General features: G+C 54.2%; 1 protein-coding gene across 2 annotated transcripts in view; it reads left to right on the plus strand.

Moving 5' to 3' along the window:
- Positions 1-27808, plus strand: part of ARL15 (ARF like GTPase 15) — a 287179-nt gene that overhangs the window by 231539 nt on the left and 27832 nt on the right. Inside the window, exon 5 of one of the 2 annotated variants that reach the window (XM_090278858.1) lies at positions 6280-6670. The exons of the other annotated variant lie outside the window; for it this stretch is intronic. Within the exon in view, the coding sequence (XP_090134984.1) occupies positions 6280-6459 (180 nt within the window). The 3' untranslated portion in view covers positions 6460-6670. Of the gene's footprint in view, positions 1-6279; positions 6671-27808 lie in introns of those variants that run through there. 2 annotated transcript variants of the gene reach the window in all.

The raw sequence follows: 27808 nt of genomic DNA on the forward strand, positions 1-27808 counted from the left end.
GCAGTCCGGAGAAGCGAGGTCATCCTCCCAGCGGCCCCCATCCCTGACGCTGCCCCCCTCAAGCCCCTCAGACATCCCCGAGTGTCACCCTCAGGCACCGCGAAATAATTAGCCCCAGCCAAGACAGCACTTCTGCCCGCTGGCCTTTCGGTCCCATGGAGGTTACGGAGGGGTGATTAAAAATCTGGGGCACGACGCCAAGGGTGAGGCCTCGGAGTGTCCCATCCAGCTGTCGCCCCATCTCTGCTGTCCTGCTCCCTCCTGCCCGATGGCCCCTGAAACCTCACGGGGTCTCCTCCCTGCAAGAGAGGCCCAGGCTCTTGGCCTGGCCTGGAAAGTAGTCTGTGAGCTTGGAAAGTGCTCTGAGATTTCCCCCAAACGTTCTTGTACACACTTTGTGTTGCTGTTTTGGTTTGGGTGGTTTGTGGGGTGTTTTTTTTTTTGTTTGTTGTTGTTGTTGTTTTTTGAGTTTTCAAAACAGAAAAGGGTCCTGAGCCCAGAGAGGTGACTTCCGCCGGGACTGCCATCCCCACGCCACTGTCCCGGCGCATCTGCCGCGTGGAGCCTGGCACAGAGCCTGGATCGGTGGCCCAGAAGGAAGGACCCAGGCGACAGTTCCCACTCGTTCCCACCCTCACTCCCCGCAGCCCTCACGGCCTCCTGGCTTGTCCTACACCCAGTATGGCCCTGGGTCACAGACGTTAAATGAGAAGATGAGGAAGATGGCCAACGGCCATGACAGACTCCCTCTCGTCTGCGCCTGAGTTCATGTTATCCTCCTGGGTTTGATGAGTGAACGGCACATTAAAATGTTTTTTAATCCGCATGGAGCAGAAACTCTGATTTTTTAAATTGAGGTACAGTTGGCATCCCCCATTTTGAGCCAGGAGACCCTCCTCTGCCACTGTGACCCAGCCAGGGTCCCTTTGAAGGAGCTGCGAGGTCCGCTTGAAGCTAGACCAGCCTCCTATGCAGTCTTCTTCCTCCCGGACGCGGGTGCAGGGTCGTGTGGGCAGAATCGCCTTGTGTAGCAGGGGACGTGATTTCGATGCGGGTGCAGAGTTTTCTGTCCCTCACAGTCCGAGGTGACTGCGCCTCTGTTCAGAAGGGAGATCCCGCGCTGTTGGCTCTGTGCATTGTGAGTGCTTCTCCCCGAAGTCTGAAGGCTTTTCGGTTACAATCCTCAGTCCTCAAAGCTCACCTTAGAATCCCTTCTTCGTCTTTAAAATGGCAGCAGAGCACCAACGCAGTGGCTTTGTCGTGAGGCATGAGTACAGATAACACAGATTCAGGGCTTGGAGGGCGGCTTTCCCACCCCTGGGAAGTGGCCACTGAGGAGCTAGAGAGCCCGGCTTGGGTTTGAGCGGAGGTGTTCTTCTTGCAAAGCGGACAAGAAAGTGCAATAAAAGTCGGGTCACTGAGGGAGCGCGCGTTAACCAGCCCGGGAAGAGGGCCGGCCCGGTTGCTAGGTTGTGAGTTCTCACCAGCAGCGGGAGGAGGGAACCTGAATCAGACCTTCAGACCGTGCCTCTGAGGCCGGGCGCCCAGGTTGGTGCTGCAGAGGTGGGCCCAGCCTGAGTTGCTGGGGACATTCCCCAGTTCCGTGTGCCCACCGCCCGTGCAGTGAGGGCGGGACGTGGGGACCCGGCCAGCTAGAATTCCCTCCAGCTCTCCGCCTGCTCCCAGAGCCGCCCAGCTGCAAATAAAGGTGAAAAGGAGCGGGCTGCGAGCGGCCCCCCGGGAACAGCCGGCTCAGCGCGCCCTGCAGGCCACCCCCCCCTGGGGTGGGCGTTTTCCGCCCCGCGCAGCCGCCAACTGCTAGCCCTGCATCCCGACAGGAAGGCCCCAGGGCACGGGCTGCAGCGGGAGACATGGCAAAACCCCGACGTCGTGACTGAGCGGCCCTTGTCCGTCTCCCGTGCTGTGGTTCCTGGAAGGTTTCAGCGGGAGGCGAAGGGGCTGGAATAAGGGGACAGCAGAAGCGCGTGCGCCGCGTGGCTGGCGTCTGGTCTGCGCGGGGGGTCTGGGGCGGTGCGGGGCCCGGGGGGCCAGCGGCGCCTGCTGCCGCGCCCCGAGATCTGCGCGCTCTTCCCCCGGCGGCCGGGCAGGCCCGCCCCTGCTCCCGTCCGGGGGACCCGGACAGGCTGGGCTCGAGGGCGCCGGTGCGCCAGGGGACGGGTCTCGGAACGCGGCCGTGCCTGTGTGACTCTGGCCGTCACCGTGCGTCACAGTGCGCAGAACACTTGGCCGGCAGGGGGGGTTCGTAGCTTATAGACCCGCTTTTGTCGTTCCCTTTGCAGAAAGCTCGGCGGGGTCCCCGCTCCCGCGCCTGCGGCTCCTCCCCCCGACTCCTTCCGCGGGCGTCTCCCTCCGCCTGGTCTGGGTCGGGGGCACCGCGGTCCCTCCGCCCTGTAGGCTCTGTTTTCCTGCATAGATGTTTGTGTCACGACGCTGGACCGTAACCCTCTTCTTGAATGAGGTGTTTTTTAAATGGCTGCAGCAAGGGGACGAACTAGGAAATAGGGCGTAAAGCCGAAGTTTCTGTGACGCTCAGGCGCTCTGGCCCACGCTGGGCCTTCCAAACGCCGGGGCGGTGTTCCGACCGAGTGTCAGGGGTCTCCACTGCAGACCGGGTGGGCGCCTGTGACTAAGGACGTAGGTCCACACATAGACACCACTACTTTTTCAAAAATATGTGAATGGCATGTGATTATTACAAATACAGAGTCATGGGAGGAAATATTTGCAAAAGACTGAGAATAAAGGGCTGTTATCCAAAGTACGCGAAGACCTCTTAAAACTCAACCCTAAGAAAGCAAACAACCCAATTTGAAACGGGCCAGAGACCTGAGCAGGCACCTCACCGGAGAAGACATGCAGATGGCAAATAAGCACCTGAAGACACGCTCCGTCACGTATCACCCGGGAAGTGCGGGTCAAAATAACGAGATGCCGCTACACCTCACCTGTCAGTGCGCCAAGAACCCCGCGTGACGACCCCACACGCCGGCGAGGACATGGAACAGCAGGGCCCTCCCTCGCCACTGCGGGGGATGCAGCCTGGCGCAGCCGCGTGGAAGCAGCTCGGTGATTTCTTACCAAACTAAACACCCTCGGAATGTACAATCCAGCCGTTCACCCAAAGGAGCTGAAAACTTATGTCCACGCCCAGAACAGCCCAGGGGTGCTTACAGCCGCCGAGTTCAAAACTGCCAAAGCGTGGAAGCACCCAAGATGTCCCTCAGAGGGTGAGCAGAGCCACCGCGGCCCCTCCAGACAGTTACTGAGCCCCGAAAGAAACGAGCGATCCAGCCGTGGAAAGACATGGAGGAACCTAACGTGCCTATTCGAAGTGAAAGGAGCCAGTCGGAAGAGTTACTTTCTGTATGTTTTCAACTACTGATGCATGACATTCCGAAAAAGGCGAAATAATGGAGGCCTTCGAAGATCAGCGCCTGCAGCCGTCGGGAGCGAGGGAGGGTTTCCCGGGCAGAGAGCGTGCATCGCCGAGGGTGGGCCTCGGGTCAAGTCGGCGTGGGTGAGGACTTCGCGTGGGCGCGGGTTCGTGAGTGGTCACCGCTGCGCCCTGGTGAGTGCTGTTGATGATGTGTGGGCACTGGAGGCTTCTGGGAAATCTGCCCCTTCTCCTTGGTTTTGTTGTGGACCTACGACTGCTCCGGAGACGCAAACACTTAATGTTTTTAAGTCAATAGCACACGCAGGAGTGCGCGTCGGGTCACTTGCAAGCGTTGCTGAACGCCATCCCTGGGAGCATTCTGTTTTCTCAGTCTACAGGTTCTCAAGGACATGTCACTTCTAAGATCTGAGTATTCACTGGTCCCGACGTGTCATCTGGGGAGCAGAGCGCCAGGCAGGGGGGCCTCTAGTTGGGTCAGACGCTCGTCTTTCCTCCCCCCCTGAGGGGAGGCCCCCACTTGCCACTCAAGTGGCAGCCCTTATATCTTCCATCTCCAGAACACAGAATGCTTTCTCACACAGCGCAGTGAGAGGAGGGAGGGGAGGCGCACCTGGGGGCGGGGGCCTCGCCCGGGGTCACGCAGGGCACCCGGAGAGCGCTCTGTGGAGAGGCCCGGCGTCTCCTGACTCGGAGTCATTGTTCTCGGACCCAGTTTCCAGGGTCCTGATAAAGCGTCTCTGCTCTAATTTTGTCATCAAAGAGCTCAAGTTTGAAATACTTATATTTTGTGCTGGTATCTCTCAAAATATGATCTCTTCTATCAGCGGGGCCAATCGTTTGGGTGAGTTTATTTTGGCAAAATTGTATGGACGGAAGGTCTGAGGTTATATTGATCTATATTTCATAAAAACTCAAACCAGGTATTTATGACACAGATTTGATGGGGAGATTTTCAGGTTAAAAGAATTGAACCTTCAAAGTGAAGTTATGACTGACAGCCTTTTAGTTCCCCAAGTGGGAAAAATCACTACACAGAAGAACGCTATACTAAATTTAACACCACAAACAAAAGAAAAAAACAACTATGAGTGGGATATTTTCCTTGCCTAGGTCTCAGATTCCCCCATATTCATATTGTAATTCTCAAATACACCAAAACTCTTCTGCAAACGTGTGGGTAATGTGTGTGTGCTTGTTCCGAAAATAAACGAAAACAAGGAAAGTACGTGCTCCCGTCTGGAGACCAGTCACATCGCCACTCAGTGTAAAACTGCAGCGGAAAGAAGTCCCAAGCCAGCCGCTATGGAGTCCCTCGTCCAGAGGGCGTGACGGCTCCCGCGCCCGCCCCCCGCAGCTGTGCCCCTGCTGACGACGTCCCTGCAGGCGACATGTTCTGAGCCTCCGTGGGCAACCCAAGCTCAGCCCGCCAGCGTCGAGCTCCCCTGCCCCCGGAGCGCGTCTCTTCCTCTGTGCTCTGCTGCAGTGAGTGACACTTCCCTTACCAACCGGTCACCGGCGGTCACCCGGTCCCGTCCCGGGGGCTGCGTGCTGGCCTCGCCCCTCCGCATTTTCCCCGTCTTCTCCTCTGCAGGGAAACTGGGTCACGTCAATGTCCAAGTCCAGAGTCTTCGGCGCCGCGCACCGGCCCTCCGCCCGCTCCTCCCTGACGCGCGGCCGTCTGCCTCACACCACGTGGGGGTTTCCAGGCGGGTCGTGTCATCGCTTGGCTCCCGGAGGTCTGCAAACGTGTTCTCCCTGCGCGCTGCGCGCTCCGTTCCACCGGGGTGCCTGTCACGGCGCCCCCCCCCCCCCCCCCCCCCGCGCACTGTGTGGTACCCCTAGGTTCGTCCCTCTCCTCCGCCGGGCCGGCCCGTCAGAGCCAATGTGCTGGGGTACAGCCTGTGTTCATCCTGCGTGTGTATAGCCCAGTACCTGGAACACGGAAGACGCTCATGTATGTTCATCAGCGACCAAGAGAACAGAAGGCTCAGGAAACCGAGTTCTTGCCTTCCAACAAATAGAGCGTGGGTGGTGCACAGACACCTGAGTCTTCAGCGCAGGAGGGAGTCGTGAGCCTGCTTGATGGAAAGTAGGGCCTCTGACTTGCTGTTTGCGTTGCAGCTGCACAGCCGGACGGCCCTCGCAGAGCCGGGGCGCTGAGGTTGCCAGACCCGCCAGCTGCCAAGACAGGTTGGGTCACCGTGTTCTGCCCAACCACCGCCTGCGAGCCCCGGGCACGGCCTGTCTCACCTGGCTGTGGCCCTTTCCCGGGAGAATGCTTTCTCTGTGGTTCCTCCCATCTCCAGTCTCTTCCTTGGTGGAACCTTGCCCATGGCCGGCCCGTGCGCCCAGACGCCCCTCACCCCTTTCTGTTCAGTATGAGTTACGAGGTCGCTAAATGACACCGCAGGACGGAACGGTATCCGATTCAGAGCAGGTCCCGCCCCTTAGCGTGCGTCTGCCCCAGCCCTGTGTCGCGTGCATGTCAGTCCATCACCAGGAATAAAGGACAGACCCTTGAGGACGTCTCGGCGGTGTCGCGTAGCCGGAGGACGCCGTGGGCAGCACCCCCCAGGCAGGCGCGCTGAGGGCTGGTGGGCCTGCGGGCCTTCCCCCACGGGTGGTCACCTGACAGGGCCACTGGGCGAGACTGGAGGTGGCCCCGTGACAGGGCTGCTGGGACGCCGACCTGCAGCCGTCCTCGTCTGCCTCTCCCACATTGAGGCAGGAGGCAGGTTAGAGAAGGGGACGGAAGTACTTAGAGAATCTGAGCGAGGAAAGGCAGAGGCTGTAGGAATAAGAAAAAGAAGGTCTTGCTTTCAGGGGATGTGACTCTATGGGCCTCTCCTGTCTCTACCCAGGCCACACCCCCGGGCTGCCCGGATGCCTCCTTCCTGGGGGCTCCACATCCATCCTCTGGGAGGTCACACCCCCGTCGCCACGATCCTGAGCTGGCCCGTCACCGTCTGGTAGACAGAGCGGAAACGAGGAGCCTGCATTTCGGGAAGGAAGCCGGAAGCGCTGCGTTCTCCTCGATCTAGGCTTCACGCCCCGTGACCCCGAAGGCCCCTCGCAGGGGCCCACCAGACCTGAACTCTAGAATCGTGTGGCTTCAAGTTCCACGTACAAAGGGAAAGCCTAAGCCGTTAAGCTCATTCAGAAGCTGGACATCTACGGTCCATAAGGACGCAGCATGTTATTCATTAGTCTGTTAATTTCTAGAACAACACCTATCGCGTTTATTCACGTGCGTTGAGTGATTGAATTTATAAGTGAATAAACAAATTCACAAATGCTGTCACGCTGTAATTTGTCCTGCTAGGACGGGGTAGGTAACAGGTGGGCTGAAGGCCATGCCTGGCACCTCGACAGGTGCGCCGCCTTTTCCTCTAGCACCAGCCTTTGACCTCCGCTTGCAAACACCTTGTTTCTGGGCAGAAAACGTGGAGCACAGAGGGCCTTTGTTTGCTTTAACGGGAGTTCTCTCTGCTGGTATGTGGGGTGACCTCAGAGGGGCAGGGCACGTGTTATACATCACACTGCAGGGCAGAATATTGAGGGGAAGCCACCAGTAACATCCCAGAGTGTCATTGTTCTTCTCTCCCAGGAAGCTGCAAGGAGAGAGACGCAGTTGACAATGCCAGTCACTTACAGCGGAACTGGCCTGCCACTGCCTTTGCTCAGGGCCAGCCTGGACGACGTGACAAAGTCGCAGGCAGCCCGCCAGGAGACAGGCATGTGACTGCAGGTGGCTAGGGTGGGCTGCACCCAGTCTACAAATAAATCGAAAAGTTAATGTGTGATCTGTTTCTATGGGAACGTGGAGTCCAGACTGTACACGGTGTCATTTATACTGAATCAGTTTCCCAGACAGATCACGGAGGCCAGTTCTCACAGAGCTAATGGCGTACGCACTGTGCTCCCGCCTTCTGGATTCTTCCAGGACCTCCCCACTCCGGCCCTGTGTGTTCTGGGGAGCGCTCCTGTGGGACAGAGGGCTGTCCCCAGGCTGGGGCAGGCGGGCGGACTCAGAGGAACAGGAACTGTGCTGTTGTTTGTAGACAGGGCCCTGACTGCTTGTAGCATTTTCGGCCAGAAGTGTCATCCTCTCATTCATTCCTTTAGCCAGCAAGTCTTTATCGTGTGGCCACCACGTATAATAAACACTTAGAATCCGTGACCAGGGCACAACTGCCTGCCCTCGTGCCGCTGATGTCCTCCTGGGGAGGGAATTTGTAAACTGAGGCAGAGGAGCTATCGCATCGTGTGTAAGTAACACTGTCGGGTGGGGTGAGCTCCTAGTGCAGGCAAGGAGGGGACCTCCGTGGTCGGGGGCAGGTGCCATCTAAAAGAGAGCAGTGAAAGGGCACCGGGCAAGCATCACCCAGGAGGGGGCGCGTGCAGAGCCGGGAGAGAGATGCCGATCGAGCTCCCAGGGTGTTTGGGGACCGAGGGCGACGGGTAAGAGATCGCACCGGGAAGTTACAGTGGGAAGCAGGGCCTTACGGCCGAGCCGGGCCTCTGGCTCCTCCTGTCCTTGACCTGAGAGGCCCCGCCACCAGCTGTGTAGGTGCCGAAGGACGTTGGGCCTCTGGCTGCTGTGGGCTCTGGGCGTCACGGCTGGAACGGGGACGCTGGCCCGGCGGCTGTTGCAGGAATCCAGACGGAGGTCCCCATGTCAGTGCACAGCAGGGTGGTGGCGGTCAAGGTACTTCGGAGGTGGAAGGCCAGTGGCGCCCTGGCGGCGCCGGGTCCGATCTGTGGTCGCAGAGGAAGAAGGCTCTGTCGGGGCGGCTCTGAGCTCGGGGAGCTGAGCGGCTGGCCAGCGGGGCTGCCGTCGTCAGGGCTGGTTGCTTCAGAAATGCGGGCTAGAGCGTTAGGGTGGCTGGGCCTGCTGCCTGTCCAAGGGGTGGTGCCAGGTAGGGGCCACGGGGCCATGTGAGAACGGAGAGAAGAGGCTCAAAGACAGAGCCCCGGGGCCCCCAACATCAGAGGGGAGCAGGCAAGGGATGGGGTCGGGTGAGCGGAAGGCTGCCCCGGCTGCGGCTCTGAAGCCGTGAGGGCTGGCGGTGGGGAGGCGTACAGACAGGAGGGCTCAGATCTCTGTCACTTCGATGCATTTATATCGCGGGCCGTATACTGTGTGTATCTGGACAGAGCGGAGTTACAGGACATAAATAATTACATCCCAACTTTAAGTTCATCTATTAAATGACTTAACCGATGCATCTGAGAGAGTGTCTTATGCCAACCTCATGATGTGCGTGGAATAAATGACCTGCTGTGTAAATTAAGAGCTTAAACTCTTCTTTCTCTTAGTGTCATGCCTGTCAGGAAAGCAACCAAAGTAACTTGCTGTTTTGGGTTGTGAACTGCTCGCTTCAGTATGTAAACCAAATATCTCCATAGAAACTGGCGAGGCTGTCTCCGAAACCAATTGTTATGTCATGAGTTTTGGGAAAACAATGGACTTTCTAAGATGTGAAGACATAATTCTTCACACGCAGGGTGTGTTTTCCCCTTCTGTATTTGCATTTTCGTACTAAAAATGGGGCTGTGAGGTTCCGCCCGGCTCCCGGGGTAGGTGTGGGGCAGTGGAAGGGTCTGGGGCATCTACAGGGAGAAGGTCTGTAATACAGATCGCGTCTCCTGTGTGGGTGTGTTAGCGTCACGGCCGTGACCGTCACGGGCACTGGGTGTGCTGTCTCTGTAGCTTTGGGGTTACCGGAATACGTTCCTGGCTGTTAATATCTGGATGGTATGTTGCATTTAGAACTTTCATCCCCGGCCATCTCTGTTAAAGCCTGCTTCTTTCCCACCAAGAATCCTCGGAAGGGACGCTTTTGGGAGGGGCGGGCGTGTTTCCTGTTCACCCTTAGGGTGGCAGTGCTTGTGTCCAAGTGATTGCTCGGACGTGGCGTTGGGGAGGGTCCCCTGGCTTAGTCACCAAAGCAGAGGCTCCCTTTACTACGTTTTCAAAATCAACATAAAAATCTGAAGACTTTTTCTTTTGCCTACACACACAAAGAGGAGAACTCATTAGAACTAGCCCAGAGTGAGTGACTTCCTCACGTTAGGAATGACTGTGATCATTTCAGTCTTTAATGCCTTTTTTTAAAAAAATGCACCCTCTTGGAACTAGATTATTTAACATCAGGGAACGTAAGGCTCTGTGTATTTTTTTCTGATACTAAAATTTTTGAAAGCAAGTTTATATCCACTATAAACGTTCATATTCTTTTCATCTCTTGGCCCTTTGTACTCAGATTTTTCTGCTCTCAGCTACGCCTGTAAATTGCAGCCCCGTACCCATCACGCTCACTTTCATCACCGCTAAACAAATGTAACAAATGTTACTTTCCGTGCACCTCTTCTACAGCTGTTTCTCCAGGTCACGCCCCAGCTGCACAGACGAGCTGCATGTGATAAAGTAAAAACCAGTTCCCGTTGCTAGATGTGCTACCTCAGGTACCTTCAGGCCCGTCGCCCCGGGGCAGTCCTGGTGCTAGAGAACGGGACCAATTCCCAGTTCCAATTTACCTGTTGAAATAGGTCCCTGGTTTGTGTTCCGCAGAAAATACCTTGACCCAGGGGTCACTAACCCTGTAGAATAATACGTTAGCAACAGCGATCTTTGGCTCTGAATTCTCCAGAAGAAAGAAATCATAAGCATAACGTCTTATATGAAGTTGGACTCTATGAAATTGCCGTAATTCAGCTGTTTCTGGCATTTTTTTAAAAAAAAACCTGAAATGTGACCTGGCTCAACCTTGCATTTGTATAAAGCTTTGGGGAACAAACAGGGGAGAGAGGTGTGGTGCAGCGTCCCAGGAAGGGGAAGTGACTTGTCCAAGGTGACGCGGCTGGGAAGGAGCAGGGACGGTGGAGCCTGCGTCTCTGGACTCGAAGCCCAGGAGGCTGTCTCCCAGCTGCGCCCTAGGAAGCAGCTTTGTCGGCACCGTCGCTGCGGCCCAGAAGGTCTGACCCCAAATAAAAGAGCCGTGTTTCTTAAGGGGGGGATAAAAAGAAGACGTTGCAGCTTGGGGGATTAATCCTGGGAAATTATAAAATTTGGGAAAATAGTGTTTTGCCTAATTATTTACATTTTTGAGCAAAAAGGTAATTTTTTCATTTCTGCTCTTTTTTTTAACTTAAAAAATTATAGAATATTTTCTACAGGAGTAGAAGGAATAAATAGCATAATAAACACCCCGTAGAGGGAATAAAGAGTAAAATGACCCCCAAGTCCCCGCCCCCCAGGTTCAGTGGCCAGTCCCCTTTCATCGGAGCCCCCACGTCCTGTCCCGCCCCACGCTGGGGGGCTCTGAAGCAATCCGAGACTCCGTGCTGTTCCATCCATAAATATTTCCGTGTGTGTTAGAGACCACTCTCAGTCCATTTGGGGAGAATGATTGGGAGAAGTCAATGTCGTAATTATAAATAAGCAAACCTCTAAAAACCTTTAAGCAGCAGTCAGAGCCTAGGCAAGGGCTGTTTAGGACTAAAACCAGCATCTCACCAGCAAGGATTCCAGCAGCACGCCTTCCCCTTCCTGCTTCTCTGCGTCACACACGCGTGTCAGTGGGCCGAGGCGCACACAGGGAGACTTGGTGCTGCGCACACTGCCGAGAGAGCGGGGTCCCCAACGTGAGACCCGGCGTATCGTCCAGCTCGAGGAACGAAGGAACAAAACGCTGTCACCTTTTTTTTTTTTTTTAAATCGCTTCATGTTGTATTTGTGGGTGGATGCGTTTTCAAAGAAAAAAACAATGTGTATAAATGTATTAGATCGTTCACTCAGTAACCTCTGGACACGTAACCCGGATGGGATCGCTACAGAGATAGCATTTGTCAACTTTGAATATTTTTGTAATTGTTCTTTATATATATATATATATATATATATATATATATATATATTTTTTTTTTTTTTTGGTCTAATTGGAAAACTGGTAAAATACTATCATTTTCCAGATAAAGTTCTTGGCAAGTTTTCTCCCCTTCAAACCCCCTAGGACAGTCCAGAGCTGCATGAAAACATGAGTCAAATACATTACAAATTTCCCAAGGAGAATCAACAGCTTTTCCAGCTGTTTGGATGGTCTGTCTAACATCTGACCGCGCGCCCCTCTCCCAGCCTTGTTCTGGGCTTTTCCACGTTGAGTTTGACTCGTTCAGTGTTCTAATGTAAAAGCCAAGCCAAGAGTGAGTGTGTCTTCACTTTTTTCTTTAAGGCTTTTAACTCTTATCACTTACAAAAATAACAGTTATTATTTACGAAGAAGAAAAAGCGGGAGGCCCCAAGGTCGCTGCCTCCCAAGGCATTTCTCCCCGACAGAGCGAAGCCCCTTCTGCACGCACCCAGCGCCTCTCCGCCTGGCCCGCCTCTCCCTTTCTCTCCCCAGGTAATTTTTCTATTATTTATAGAGTAAAATGTCTCCCAACTATAACATCAAAAAGAACTAAACTGGTTTTGATTGATTAGTTTCAGGTTTTCTATTTTAAATCTGTCTTGGCCGTGGCCAGTGTGTTTCAATTTATTCAGAAGGAATGCATTTGTGATCCTTCCAGCTAATCCCCTGCCTGTTTGGTCTGGCATCTGCGCGCAGCGCGTTCTCATGACTTCCAAGTTTGGCAGGCGGTCCCGTGCGCTGCCCAAGGTGGGACGGAGAACTCCGAGGGCGCCGTTAACGAGAGTCAGGTTGCCCCCATCCTGTGTACACAGAATCGTCTGTTGCTTCAAGTTGTCTTTAACTGTTAATAACGTTTGATGACTAGTTCAGGGCAAGAGGGTGAAACAGAACAGGTCGGCGAGAATGGATTCCAGAGCTGGAGACCACGTTTCAGCAAAAGTGTGTAGCGTGTAGGCCCCCCCCCCCAACTCTCTCTCCCTCTCTTTTAAAGTGTGGGGTGGGGAGCAGAAGGGAGATTTTGAAAACCAGAACTTGGTTCAAGCTGTTATCCAAAGAGAAAATGATTTCGTCTGAAATGTATCCTAGACGCTGAGTTGTATGGATCTTACCCCCACCTGTACGCCCACCTGAAGTTGGCCCGAGGACCAGATTCCAGGATATCATTCAAAATGTAATAAAACAAGCCAGTGCTGTAATCAGACCTCATGGGGTTATGTTAGTTCTTTCTTTTCTATTATCATTGACTGTCTTGAATCATTTTTCTTTTTAACGTAAAAATGGAAACTTATTTTAAAAACGTTGACAGCCGCATCGGATCCCCCTTGGGGGAAGTTTTGTTCAGCCCTCCCCTGCAGCTGGGGAGCCGGGGTACTGGACGCAGGTATGGATGTGCTCCCCGGCGGGCCCCCTCTTCCGGGGGCTCCCTCATCTCTAGCGTGTCAGGAGACACACGCGGTTCTGGAACATCGAACCACAGTGTCATTTGTGTGTGCGCGTGTGAGCAGTGCGGAGTTCATCTTATTCGGGGTGTTTTCCATGCTGAGGCCTCTCTCCACGCCACACTTTCTTGGATAAATATGAATTAGCATTTTTAACAGGGACATATTTTAAACGTTCCCATTTTTATTGCTGAAACCAAAAAATGCTCTTACTTTTTAAAAATTTTAGAATACGCGTGTGAGGAACATTTGTCAGCTCACGAACTGCAGAGATGATTATCACGCTCTGCATGTTCCGTTGTGACTTCTGTTAAGATTGTTACATTCAGTGCAGAGATGGTTGTATTGATTTAATTAAGCATAAAAGAGACGGCTCGGACCAGGAGCAGGCCCGCTGTCATCTGCTGGATAATCCCACCTGAGCCCTGCGCCGCACCTGGGGGAGTGGGCCCCCCCGCCCCCATTCACACCGCACTGCCTCCTGACCAAGGTGCCCGATCCACTGCGGTGACATGTCTTTAATTTTGAAAACCCATCTTTCTCAGGCAGACGCGAGAGAAAAGCTGCACAGAGCACCCCGTGAGGAGGGAAGCGGCTGAGGCCCTGCCATGAATAGTTACTAGAAGAAAAAAGGAAGAAGGAATAAAGCAATACTATCCGGCCTCCCCTCCCTCGCTAGGGAATTCAGATCGTTGAATACCTAATAGGACTTTTGAAAGTATTTTAGTTTCTTAAAAGGAAATATGCTGTGGTGGACAAAGCATGCCTGTTATGTAAACATAAGTTACTACAGCCCCTGGGACATGTGTGAGTGTTTTAAAAGACAGAGCACATGTGCAGATGGAAAAGCACGTCTGTCCCGTGTCCAGACACCAGCCCCTCGGGTCAGCACGATGCAGACAGTCAGGTAGGACGCGACGCCGTGCGTACAGTACTGACTTCGAGTTACTTTGGTACTAAAATTAAATCCTAACTCATCTGTCAAGATAGCACGTGTGTGTGTGATTTGCCTATAAAATTATATTGTCACGTTTTCAGGTGCCTCCATGAAACTAGTTTCCGTGAAGATGTTGTTGCGTTTGGGGGTTGGCTGGTTTCTTGCCCCTGGCGTCCCCCCAGATGGTCAAAATCAGCCTGCTGTTTTAAGTTTCTGGGTCTTAATGTGGGAGATTTCGAACCGTTGGAAATAGAGAGAGCCAGAGGCCGGGCGTGCCGGGCCTTGCTGCCGTCCGGTGGAGGAAGGTCTTTACGCGGCGACTCGGAAGCTGTGTAATGTACTCCGGCACTCGGGGTGCTGTCTGTAGCCCACAGTCCGCGTCACGCCACATTGAATTTCACTGCAGCTGGCCCCACTCTCTTGGGTTAAAGAGGAGAAACGGAAACCCCACCCTCCGCCCGAGGTCCCCACCCGCGCCCTCGCATCTCTCGTTTCTCCGGAGGCGGCCCTTCCTGCGCCCTGCACACCACCCCCGACCCTGCACGCGGCCGCTTTTTCCGGGAGTGCGTCCGCCTTTCCCAATTCAAGGCCACTTTCCACGGCTGGTTGGTTGGTTTGGTTGTTTGTTTTTACCTTTTGTATTTTTTTCGTCATCGCTCAGTCCCTACTTCTTTCCCCCAGGCCCCTCCTGGCTTCGGTGACACGGGGGCCACTGCCTCTGGTGCTTGTTTGGGGACAGCTCCCGCTTAGTGCCTCTCACAGGCGGGTGCTCCTCGGGACCCCACCTAGACAGCCCCCCGCGTGACCACCCCTGCGTGGTGGCCCCTCATCTGTCTGCCGAACTGAATGGTGGCGGGGTGTTCAGGGTCCTGCGGATCCGCAGGTCCTCCAAGGCCTTCATCGTCTCCCTGCCCCTTTCCTTTCCCCGATCAGGGACGGCACCAGCGCCCCCCACCCCGAGTTCGTGCTGACGCCCAGTCCCTCCGTCCCTCTTCACAGCCGGGTCCCTCCCACCTGCGCTCCTGCCCCTCTCGGTGCTGCGGGCCCTTCCCGCGGGGTGTGACCTCACCGTTTCCTGTCTTCCCGTGTCGTCGCGGTCCTTTCACTGGGACACGGGACACCGCAGAGAGACAGCGTGTGTGACGGACTCCCCGGGCTGGGGCAAGAGTTCGAACCCACACTTAAGGCCAGCTGTTCTGTCCCAGAGACGGAACACACAGAAGATGTTCCCCTCGATAAACTGGAAGTGTACTGTGCTGGGGAGCGGTTGTCCACGCGCCGTCTGTAACCTCGCGACCCTCTCATTAAACAGGAACAATGATACTTTCAATGGGATTGTGACGCACTCGTTGGGGTGCGTCCCGTGCGGCCAGCAGGCCTGTGCATGCGTGTCGGTGAGGACCCGTCTGTCACACCCCGTTGCAGGCCGCCGTCATGGGGCAGCAGCAGAGTTTATTGACCCAGCACCCTCCTGGTGGGTGTATAGAGTGTTTCAATTTTTTATTATTGGAAAAGCTTTACTTGGGCCTTTTGTACAAACTCCCACTAGCACTCCTTGTCAGATTAAGGGGGTGCCCTGTTTTAGGGCTTTTACAATGGGCTGCAGAGTAGCAGTGCAGCGGTCGCGCCGGTCTGGACTGCGCAGCCTTAGCAGGCCGTGAGCCGTCTGCGGTGCCTGCACCCACCATAGCAGCGCTCTTTTACACGTCTAACCAGTCGGAGAAATGAAAAATGGTGTCTCGGGCCATGTACTCTAATTTTAGACAAATTTCTCAAATGTTTGGCTTCCTGGTTGCCAGGGCAGAGGCAGAAAATTGGCAGAGGAAGGGGCGCTGCCGCGGTCAGGCCGTTGGCCACGGTGTGGGTGATGGCAGGCAGGGGGCTGGGAGACCCCGCGGCACAGGGCCCTGTGAGGTCAAGGGCAAGGCCCAGCCCCGGGGCCTCTGGGCCTCACCATCTCCCACGGGGTCCGCCAGCCCAGCATTTGCCGCACACAGCACAGAAACGGCAATCAGGCCGCGTCAGTCGGCGGCAGATTGCTGGAGTCACCTTCTGCATTTACCCTCCGGAAAATGAAGCCTCTCCAGCGCTCCTGCTGTTGGTTACGGACTTGCAGCCCCCACTACCCTCTTCCACCGAAACAGCCTGTTGGCTTCGTCCTCTAACCGTACTCTGCCCCTGGCTGAGCCTCGGGAAACCAGAGCTGCGTGGCCCGGGGTCTTCTGGACCTGGAAGGGGGAGCGCTCAGCTTGCGGGGGCACTCAGTGCTCCGGGAAACGTGCGCCCCGGGCTCTCTAGACGAGCGATTAGGCCGTGTGGGCAGAGGCAAAAGGAGGCAGCGTTCTGAGAATTAGGACTTCCTCATTCAGTTACGGGTTTTCCTGTGAAACGTTTGGCAGACGGTCGGCTCTCAGAGGAATCCTGGCGGCCGGTAAGCGACAACACCATGTTTTACAGACAAGCAAACTGAGCCTTGGGACGTGATAAGCCACCCCTCACTGCAGGTCCCCCCGCCACCGGGACAGCGTTCGGTCGGAATTCAGTGCCCGATCGATCGTCAACACCGTTGTAGGAAGAATTTCTCCGTTAGCGGGAAGACGCCGGGGCTGAGGAGTTCCCTAGTGGCTCAAAGAGCACTTCCGTTTTAAGTATCTGTTTAAAACCAGAACAGAAATACCGTTAGGCGTCTTTCTCAAGGTGGAAACCCACCCCCACAAAAAAAATTATTTTTTAAGAGAAAACAAATAAAATGACTTCACAATGGACCGTCACGCAAAACTGATCTTGAAAGAGGCCCTCCTTAAAGTGCACCTTCTCTAAAAGGGATGACGGGGAAGGGTCCGCCCCTGTCCCCCAGAGGGGGGACTCCCACACAGCAGGGCTCGTTGGGAGTGACAGCCAGGTCGTCGGAAAGCTTCTCCAGCCGGACACTGTGCAGCTCTGTGTCACCCCCCTCATCTGGAACCTTCAAATCAGAAGAGCAATGACAAGGTCAAACCTAGAGGAACCAGTAGTTCGAAAATTTTAAGGCAGGGCAAGTCTCTAACTGAGAAGAAATAACCATCATTCCCAGAATGTAGCTGGCAATCAGTTATCAACTATGTGAGAAACTCAAGTGACATTTTAGAGTCAATTTCATATACTTAACTCTTCATTTTTTTAATGATTTTTTTTTCCATGAAAACTACAAAAGTGGGGGAGAAATCGAGTCTCACCCTGCCTCTCACGCCCGAAGACCCTGTGAGTTTGTGCGCTGGGCTGGCTCCGACAGGGAAGTGCTATTTTTTACCCAAAGCAAAGAGGTTAACTTCAGTTTCCTAGTTCTACAATAAGGGTTTCAAGATGTATTTTTACCATGCCAAAGCCTGCGGAGGACTTGGAACCCCAGAATCGTCGTGTGGAAATCTGACAGGCTTGCCCTGTGACCTGCGTCTTCGGAGATTACACGTCCCTTTTTCACTGGAGGGAGGGGAGAAACGCATAAATTAGGTAGTGAGCTTCGACAGCCCAGTTATTCCCGTCCTGAGTACCCTGCTTCTCTGTGTCCTTAGGGAGGTGTCGCTCCTTCCTGTTTTTCACATATGTCTTAATGCTCGGGCCCTCGGGCTGCCGGTCAGTGGCGGCCCACACGGAGGGAGCAGAGCCCTCGCTGGGCGCCAGCTTTGGGCTCCAGGCTTTCTTTACGTCCCCGAATCTAAACCAGAGAGTTAGGTGATTGGTCTGAAGTCACACAGCTTGCACGGGAAGAAGCCAAGATGCAGCTTTGCAGGCCTCACTGTTTCTTCAGTGGTTTAGATAACTCGTCCGGCCACACCCCGGTCCCGCGTCCTCTCCCGAGGGCCACGGGACAGCTAGAGCCGTGTCGCAGAATGCACGCTCACGCTTTCTTACCTCCCTGGGACCTTTCAGTCGCTGTCAATGAACCAGAGGGAAGGGAGGCGTCTTTTCCCGTTCCTTAAACTCGAACCCTTCTGCGAATGACTCCTCACTGCTGCTGGGGAAATGCAGCATGCGGTTAAGAGATATTTCGGATCAACCCGTGCAAGGAGACAAGAAATGGATGTTTTGGTTTTGACATTTTTACAAGCTGATTCAGATATATTTCAAAATGAAACTTACTGTTCAGAAATGAACACACAACACACACTTGTATGGTTCCAATTACGGGGCCCGGGCTGGCCTCCAGCTCCCAGGATCCTTCGTATGGAAGGTTCTGCAGCGAAGAGCAGGAATTGCTCTCTGCGCGAACCCGTGTTTCGTAACATGGGGACCCAGCTCTCTTGTGCGGTGGTTGATGGTCATTATTTCTGTAGGTGACAGGGCCCCGAAGGCCGTGTCCCTGCCTGGAATTTGCACTGAGTGCCATTCCTGCTGACAGCGTCGCTTTATTTTCATGTGCCTTATGCAATCATGGTCCCCAGCTGTTTGCTAGGATACAAATTATGTAAGCACTTTGGGGGGCAGTTTGGTAATACCTAGTAAATTAAAAGTGCGTAGTCCCTTGAACCGGGTACCCTTCCCAGTACCTTTCGAGAGAGAGAGAGAGAGAGAGACTTACAGAAGCCCACCGGCTCTGCACCCAGAGATGCGCCCTCTGGCACCCCTGATCACAGAAGCACATGTGGGCAGTCTGCACATCCGCCGGGAGGGCACTGCTTAAATAACTTGCGTCCCTTCTGCACGGGAGAGCCTCTCACGGTCCCCGAGAAGACGTGGCTGACGTCCGCGCCAGCTGTTGAGAGACTTTCAGCATAAATTAAATGGAAAAGCAAGGTTCAGACGTCTAACCGTATGTGTTAGAGTGGGTATGTTTTTCTGGAAATTCAGACAAAGTAACACACACAAACACCAACTCCTAAAATACAAAAGATATATTTTTTCTGGACGAATACACAGGAATATAACAAATACAATTAAGGGTAATTAACTTGGCAGCGTCGGGGCGGACGGTCCATCACGCAACTTTTCCCTTCTGTCTCATGCCCGCCTCGCCCGATGGAGTTTTCTAAACCCGTGCGTGGGCTCCCGCTTTGTGTTTGGTTTGGTTCAGTTTTTTAATTTTCACTTGGTCATTTGGATCGTGGAATTAGCCACGACCGTTTTTTCTTTGAGGCTTCCATGCATTACATGGAGCTAGTAAATGTTACTTAAAATATAATAAAACCGTCAGGAAGGATTTTTTGCTGTGTTTCAGGTCACACTTGATCCCTGGTTATTTCTGAGGTCCATGACTACTTATTACTATTTCCCTAGCCCCAGCGGTGGGAGACTGTGAAGCCCGCCCCAAGGATGTTGCCCTTTCAAGGGGGAGCAGTGATCTTACTGCTTTTTGTCTTTGATGCTCCCCCGTCCTTGACTCAACATAGATCGAGAAAAACCACGAGGACAGACGCACAAGGGCCTAACCTTGGAGCCACATGGTACAGGACGTGATTCCACAACAAGCCTCTTCTACGTCCTGAAATGACGCGTGCTTTGGGAAGGTGAGAGGGCAGACAGCCCGGAATCCTGCCCCCGTGTTCCAGGAAGGTGGCCTGACATCTTCCCTTCTGTGTCTGCAAAAGGCACAGAGACCGAGAGCAGGGGAGTTGTCTCCGCGGCGCAGGCGTGGAGGCCTGGGGTCCCCAGCTCTGTCCCCGGCCTGTGACTCGCTGGCCTTCACCTCCGCAGAGAGCCCGCATGACTGCGTAGCCGGGCAATCAGACACGTCAGACCTCCTGGTATTTGGGATAAAAAGTTAAGCCGCGCAGCTCGGTCCCCTGGTGCCCAAAGCTCCTTGCTCCGCCTCCACTCAGCAGCGCAGAATGGCTGCGGGAGGGCCACGCGTGACCCGAGCACACCTGGGGGACAGCGTCGAAGCGGACACCGCGGTTCCATCGGGGGTCTGAGCCCGGCCTTAGGCGGAGTTCGCCCTGCGGGGGCCGTGGTGCCCCGGCCTCGCCCGCGTGCGTGCGGAGCGCCCCCTGAGGCCTGCGCTGCTGTGGGCCCGGCGCCGGCTAAGGCCGTGGTGGGGACCTCGCTGATCAGGATGAGCTGCGTGCGGCGCTTTTCATGGTGCTTTTACAGAACGTCCGGCTCGTCTGTTCCCTTTAGAATGTGCACAGGGAACATGTTTCTCTCTTCCACCAGCAAGACCGTAAGGAGGTGGAGCGTACACCACACACCCTCCTTTACCCGTTTGAGCCCGCTGCTGCCTCTGTAGGATGGAAACTGTGATCTCCTTTGACTCTCAAACTTATGTCTTCGCTTTAGGCCCATTCGTGTAAACTCTAAACGCATCTCTGCCTTCGTCTGCGCAACACCTCCATTCATTCATTCAACAAACATTTGTGGCGCGTGTGCTGTGGGCCAGGCGCGCTCTGGGTCTGAGGAGGCCGCAGGGAGACGGGCCAAGTCCCTCCCTCCTCGGGCCTTCCGGGGCAGCAGGGGAAAGACAGTACAGAAGATGACGTAAAATTGTCCTGCTTCCTCTTGTGTCTGTTTTATACGTATTTTGTCAGTGGTTGCTCTGGGGGCCGCAGTCAACATCCTAAACGTATAAGAGTCGGGGCTGATCCCAGCTGTACCTCAATGACGTAAGAGCTCTGCCCCGACACGGCTCTGTGCCCCCCACTTCCGGTGCTGTTCGTACCGTTTACATTTACACTCGTGTACCCGTTAACACAGATTCTAAATTCTTCTTCTCCTATGCATTTGTCTTTTAAATCATATAGGAGATAAACAGAGGAGTTACCAAAAATACAGTGATACTGGTTTTTATGTTTACCTGTGCAGTTACCTTTATCAGAACTCTTGATTTCCCTGTTCGGTGTCCTTGCATGTCAGCCTGAAGGACGTCCCTTAGCGCTGCTGGATGGGCAGGTCTATTGACAGTGACCCTCCTCAGTGCTTGTCCGTCTGGGGATGGCTGACCTTCTTCATTTTGAGGAATCGTCTGCCAGCTATAAAATTCTTGGTTGACAGTTTTCTTTCGGCACGATCATGGTGGCATCCCGCTCCTTTCTGGCGGTCGTGGTTTCCGATGAGAAATTTCCTGTGACTCTTACTGATGGTCTCTTGTATGTGACAAGTTGCTTCTCTCTTGCTGCTTCTCAGGTTTTCTCTTTGTCATGTGCTTCCAGTAACGTGATTTTTATGTGTCTTGGCGTGGACCACTTTGCATCGATCCTTCCTGGAGTTGGTTGAGCTTCTGGTCTCTGTAGGTTCATGTCTTTTATCACATTCTGGAACGTCTTAGCCAGCATGTTTTTCAAACACTCTTCCCCTTTCTCCCCTCTTCGTTCCCCGTTGCGCACGTTAGCACACGAGCATGGTACCCCACGGGCCTCTCAGGCCCTGTTCGTTTTTCATGATCCTTTCTTCTTTCTGCTCCTCAGACTGGAAAATGCCCACTGACCCATCTTACAAGTCACGGGGTCTTTTTTTCTGCCTGCTCAAATCTGCGATTGCCACCCTCTACTGAATTCTTCATTTCAAGTATTTTACTTTTCAGCTCCTTTCCTATAATCTTTATTTCTTTGTTAACAGGGTCTGTTTGTTCATATGTCGTTCTCCTGGTCTTCATTAGCACCCTGTCCGTGGTTTCCGATAGCACTGTGTGCATATTTAGACAATTTAGAGTCTTTGTTGAGTCAATCCAACGCTGTGTACCTCTGGGTGAGTTTGTTAATATCGTCTGTGAATGGGCCATCCTTTCTTATTTCTAAACATGCTTTGGAATAGTTTTCGTTGAAAACGAAGCATTTTGAATGTTCTAATATGGTCGCTCTGGAAACCAGAGTCTTCCCGCTCCAAAGCCTGTGCTGTGGGCTGCAGCTGTTTGTTGGGGTGCTTTTCTAACCTGTTCTTGGAAGGGCTGTGTTCTCAGTCACGTGTGGCCTCTGAATCCTCTGGGTTTTTAGCTTGTGTTCAGCTAGTGTCACAACAGAGATTTCCTTAAATGCCAGGAGCCAAATGATAGAGAGAAATAGAGAGAGAGGCGGGAGTAAGAGTAGGGGGGGGACCCTCTCACATCTGCTCTGAGCACGTGCAGACTTTGTAAGTCCCGCAGTATGTGCAGGCACTTTTGAGTCCCCGCTTCCTCAGATCAGCGCTGTCCCGCTTTTCCTCCAGGACTCTGGGTCCAATGCCTCGACTTGCTCTTCGGCTCCGGGTGGCCACAGGCTTCTTATTTGCCCTATAAGGAGTTGCGCCCCGAGGACGTTCTGAATCACCTGAAACAAAGACAGGCACCTTTGCCTCTCCCTTCAGGGAGTCCCAGGTTAGGCAGACAGACAGTGTTTACAAATGAGGTCTGCTCTGCCCGCTCCTGCACCAGGGGCCAGGGGCCCCTACTGGGAACAGGGGCTGTCACCTTCTCGGGGACAAGACATACGAAAACACCACACTGCTCTTCTGCCGTGCGCAGGCGGCCTTTCTGCTCACTCCGCATCAGCGGCGGCCAACACCGCTGCTTCCCGGGGTTCTGGCCCAGTGGGTTCCGACCCGACAGCCGTGGGCGCGCTGTTCCCGGCCTCCTTGCGGGACGGGACCCTCAGAGCCGCTGGCTCTGCTCCCTTTTTCTGATGTCATTTCCTGCTCTGGTTTAAAATCTAATCTTTGGATGTGGTTTAGGCATCAAAACGTCATTCTTCCACTACAAAACATCCCAGTTTTAGAATTTTTAATTGCAGTTATAATACTAATAACACCGTAGGCTCACAAAGGATGCTTTGCAAAGTTCATACATATTTATAAGATCTTCAAAGAGGAACTAGTTAGTGAGTCACATGATTTTAGGTTGGCACTAAAATGATTGGCTAGAAACTCTCATCCTTTTCAAAGGGGCATGGGTCGTTGAATGGGGGAAGTTGTGGGGTTATCGGGAATGAGGGGAGGGGGGCATGCAGTCTTCCGAGGGTGGCTGCTTTCTCCCTGTGTGTCTAACACCGGACCAAGGTGAAGTCAGGTCCCCCCAGGTGGCCATCGGAGAAATCTGCGGGGCTGGCCCAGTGTGTCACGTGACCGGCGGCACCAAAAGTATTTGACAAATAAACTTCTAGTTAACGAGGACAATGCCACTGTGTTGAGCAAAGGCAGGAGATGGGCATCTTCATGTGGAAGGAGGATATTCTCCCCCAAAGAACTATTTTTAACCCTTTGAGTGCCATGCGTAATTTGAAATTTGGATCAACATGAGAAAAAATTATGTCATTATATAACCTGCGGTACAAAAAAGGAACAAAACATAAAATACGAATTATTCCATTGTTATTTACATCCATAGCCATCGAAAAAAGAGTCGCTGGGAGCGACGCCAGCACTTTTGGGAAAACTCGTCAGCGTCGCTCAGAGCGACATGGGGCACTCAAAGGGTTCAGGCCGGTCCCAGGAGGTAGTGGTGGAGCGGGGACCCCAGGTGCCCACGAGCAGGTGCCACTGGAAGCCCTTGAGTGGGGGTCAGAAATCAGAGGGGTGGTCTTTCCATGAAACAGCTTCCCCTTTACAAACAATAAACGTAAATATGGTTGTTTTTTTCCCATGCGAACGGCACTGTGGTCCCTGTCAGCCGTATGCTGTGGGCAAACTCGGGATGATAATGACGTTTTCCTGATCAAGCCCTGGTTTTCTCCTCTCTCTCAGCTGCCTCTCTTAGGAACGGTCTCGGTCCGCATCCGTGTAAACGGCTATAAACATGGCCGTTGTTCTGCACAGTGTTCGTGGCCCCGGCGGCTGTTTGCTGACAGCGGGGCCGTGCAGGGATGTGCGCGTGGGCAGCAGGTCCGTCTGCAGCACTTACCTTCCCTCCGCACTGAGAGCGTCGCCCCGTGCCGGCCACGACCCCCTCCCATAAGAGCAAGGGAAGCCCCCGTGTGCCCGCCGTCACCGCACGGGCCGCACGCCCGACACACCTGCGGCTCCTTTCCCTCGCTGTCTTCTTGCCCCAGGAAAGCCCGGGGCTGCTGCTCCTTGGGATGTTTGATCACCCGACACCTAATAATAAAGAATTCATTGGCCCTATAATGGAGTTTCATCTTTCTTAATGTTTAAAAATGTTTAGAAACCATTTTCATTTCTTAAACAAAAATCACAGTAGAATTAAATAAGCCTTTTCCTTGGGAGATAACAGTGGAAATTGTGAAGCAAATCACTACGAACTGCAGACCAATAAAAACAGTTTCGTGCAGATGATCATTTCACCTCATTTTTTAAAATGCACTGAAACCGAAGAGTGTCTTTTAAAACCAGCCCAAAGCACTCTTTGTACCTAAGCTAAAAATTACTCTTGCGGCCTTTGACTTATCAAGGAACTTTGCTATTAAAAAGTAAGCATGGGAAGAAATCTTTTCAACCTCCTAAACATTTAAACAGAAGACGCTGTTTTTTGTCTGTGCAGAGACTGTGACTCTTCCCTCACAGTTTCTAAAATCACAGCACAGATTGTCTGAGAAACATTTGTACTAATTGTTTTCTTTATGAAATTTGAGTTATCATTCCCCAGCGCATGACATGTAAATGAACTTTGTTTTTTACCCAAAGCCGAGGAGACTAGTAAAATTTTTATATATTGAGGTGGTTGGTAAGGGAGAGACAACTGTTATAATTTTAAAGCGTAACACTCAAAGGAAAACAGTCTGCGGGAAAACTTCCTCCAGGCTGTGTGGCTGTTTGTACTGATATTGGTAGAGGGTACTGCATCGGAAGTGTGTAGGGAAGGAGTGAGGATTTCAAAAAGTTCTTAAGGTGTTGGGGTGTGTAGCTCATTGCTTTTTAAAACACGGTCTGCAGACGTGTGCTCGTTCCCAGCACGTTTGTACCAACGTGCAGCAAGATAAATACGGAAACGGAAAGTGAGCATTTAGGAAGCCGGGAACAGTGTGACATTGCTGCAGCCTGCAAGTTCACGGTTCTGCTGTCAACAGAAGCCTCGCTGGATCCGTGATGGATTGGAAAACAGATACAAATAAAGGACGTCCTTCTTTGCACGTGGCCTTAGAAACTCGGAGGCGGTTCGGGGTCCACAGACTTTTTCTGTAAAGAGTCAAACAGGGAGTATTTTAGACCTCGCAGGCCGCGCTCGGAGTTCCCGCGGCTGAGCCCGGCGGCACGCAGACCGCAGACCGCGCGGAACGGGGCGTGGCTCTCTGCCGGTCAGCCTCACGTGTGGGCGCGCGAGTGTGAACCTCACCTGATTTTCACAGGGCACAAAAAGCTGTTATTGTGGGGTTTTTTTTCTCAACTGTTTAAAAGTGTAAAAGCCATTCTTAGCTCCTGCGGGCTGTACACCAACGGGCAGGGGCTGGCCCGGCTGCGGGCCCGGCCTGCGGACCCCCACGTTCGCCAGTCCACCAGCGGCCCGGCGACCGTCCGCCACACGCCCCCCTCCACCTCTGCGACACTCGTTACCACCTACTTTCACTCTGCAGTTCGGGTTATTATTACTCAGGAGAACGGCAGAGCCTCGGAATGCTTAGAACGTTGTGCTCAATAAAGTCCTGAGGAAAGCGTTTCAGGGGCCACTGGGGTTCCCTACGACCTGCTGACGTCCACGAACTTCGCTGAGAACCATCATGAACCCTTGAGTGAGACGGAAGAGCTCTCTGTTGGGCGCAGGCTATTTTAATTGGTTGCCTAGAAGGGGTAGAAAGCATCTTTGCTTCTGGAAAGGGAGAAGTCCTCTGTATCGAGGGTCATCACATGGCAGATGCTGCGCAGAGGGTGTCTGAGCCTAGAATCCGAAATGGGGAACCGCCCAGAAAGGCGACCTGCGCTGCGGCCCCGGCAGAGACCACAGGGACTGCTGTGTCCCCTTCCCAGAAGCCTCCTGGGGCTCACTAGAAGTGACGTGTTCCTCGCTAGCTTGAGCGACACGTACTTTCTGGATTTGAGTGCGCGTAGTTTTATTACTTGGTTGGCTTTTCACGTAATCGTCAGATTATCACAGTCGTGTTATATGGTTACTATGGTTTTCCGTGTTAAGTTGTCACATGAATGTAGCCCCTTTTCCTCCGCTCACGTAACCGAAGCCTGCCATCGGATACCCACGCGTGAGCCCAGCGCGCCGCTCCATGAACGCGTTGACAGTCGGCCCAGGCCCTCACCTGCTGTGTGGTCATTTGTCAGCCTCCAGTCACAACGGAAGGGGTCGGTTTTCACTCTCCGCATGTGCGGCGGTCCTCTGGAGAGAGGGCTTCCTGCGGCGCCTCTGGCCCGGGGCAGGCGTTCTCCCAGCCGACCGCGTTCCTGCTCCGTGCTACCAGGACAGCGTCCCCCGTCACTGTGGACGAGTCCCGCAGAGAGGGGGGGGCGGTGAAACAAACCAGGCTCGCCGAGACAGATCCCTGGACGGCCGGCGAGCCCATTAAGGCCGACGTGCGCCGGGAGCGTTTGAGCCGGCGTGTGCCGCCTGCCTTGTCAGCAGCGTGCTCAGGCCGGGAGGAACTGCACCCCCCGATTTCTGGGACCGGCTGCCAAAGTCGGTCCCCGGACGGTAAATCCTAAACCCACACAACGGTCCGTCTCCAAACCCAGCGGCCGTGTAATGGGCAGTTTCCTATTTTTCACTTGAAAGTCAGGCTGGGTCAGGTGTTTTCGCTGGTCACGTTCATGCACGCCGCGCTCTAGTCTTTGTTCTTTCCGTGTGTTTGTGCGTCACGCGCCCTGTCCGTGGATGACACAGCCATCTGCGCAGCAGCGGCGTCGGGGACGCTCGGGGCCTCGGCGAGGCTGCATCGGTGGGAAGTCGGTCCCTAAGTTGTTGTTTGGCGTCCCGAGGGTCACCATGCGCCCGTGTTTACCCAGCGCTTTCTCTGCTTGCGGCCGGCGCCGGGTCGCCTCTCCTTTGTGCCGCAAGGTCGTTCTAAAGATTGGAAAAGGCTCGTTTTGGTTTCAGTCTTACTTTCAATCAGAGATGCATAAACTTTAAAGAAAAACTAAAACTAAAGAGCCAGTTCTCTTCAAAATGGCCGTGAAAGATGGTGTGTGTGTGTGCGTGTGTGTGTGCACGTGTGAGCACACGTGTGCGCGGAGGTTGTGGAAGTCCTCCGCTCCAGGCCATGTGTGTTTCTGTTCCCAGAACACGGTCAGCAGCCCGGCACTGGGCTGAGCAACGTGAGGGAGTCGTGAAGGGACCTAAATATTACCTCCTCGGCGCTTCTAGGACAGCATTCGAGCAAGGGTGTGACCCTTAATGAAACAAATACACCATGACACAGTGTCTCAGTTGTGGTCTTAATAGAAGTGTCTGTCTGCTAGGAAGTCAGACCTCCTCGCGTTTGACTCGGCTGCTGCGGGAACCTGTTAGTTCAGGCCGCAGCAGCACACACGGGCAGTCGCGTAAGGTCAGGCGGCTTCCAGGTTTCGCTTTTCCGTCCCGTGAGTAAGAGCCGTGCCGGGGCCGCGTTTCCAGCGCGTCTCCGAGAGGTCACGGCCAGGTGCGCGCCAGCTCTGTGAGCCAGGGCACCGACGGCTGCGTTTATGTAAGGGGCACCGGGGGCCGCTGGGGGAACGGTCCCTGATGTCTCCCACGGGCACCCTGCGAGGGGCCGTGCGGCCCTCGGTGCCGGTCCTGATCGGCCTCTGTCCCTGACCTGCCCGAATCCTGGCGTCTTAGCGGTCCCTGCCGTCCTCTCCGACGGGCAGGGGGTCCCGGTGCGTCAGGAGCCCTCCGCCCCGTGCTTGGTCTGCTCCGTTCCAAGGTGCTTATTGGTTCTGTTGTGTTAGCGTCGCTGCCCCTCTCGCCGCCCGGAATTCTGCAGCCTCGGCTGCCTTTGGACCTCGTTCTGGTAACTTCTCCGCTTTCTGACGCCTCCTCGAGTCCCTGTTTCTTTGGCTCTGGTTCCGTCGGGCAGTGCGCCCTCAGAGATGCCGAGGGGGCGGGGCCCCGCTCCTTCCCGAGGGGGTCTCGCTTCCTTCCCACCCCTCCCTGGCTCTCCCCCCGACCCTGCTCCGGTCGCCCTGCTTCCTGCCGCGCCCTTCCTGCCCTGGACGCAAGTTTCAGCCCACAGGCGAGATGGCAGCCACCCGAGCAGGAGCCCGGGGCAGGCGGGCCCCCCACCCACCACCACCGAGAGGACGCGCAGCAGCGTGGACTCACCACCGCCTGCCTTAGGGCGATGTGACT

The sequence above is a fragment of the Furipterus horrens genome, unplaced genomic scaffold, assembly GCF_987537825.1.
Source record: "Furipterus horrens unplaced genomic scaffold, mFurHor1.1.pri manual_scaffold_5, whole genome shotgun sequence".
NCBI classification, from domain to species: domain Eukaryota; kingdom Metazoa; phylum Chordata; class Mammalia; order Chiroptera; family Furipteridae; genus Furipterus; species Furipterus horrens.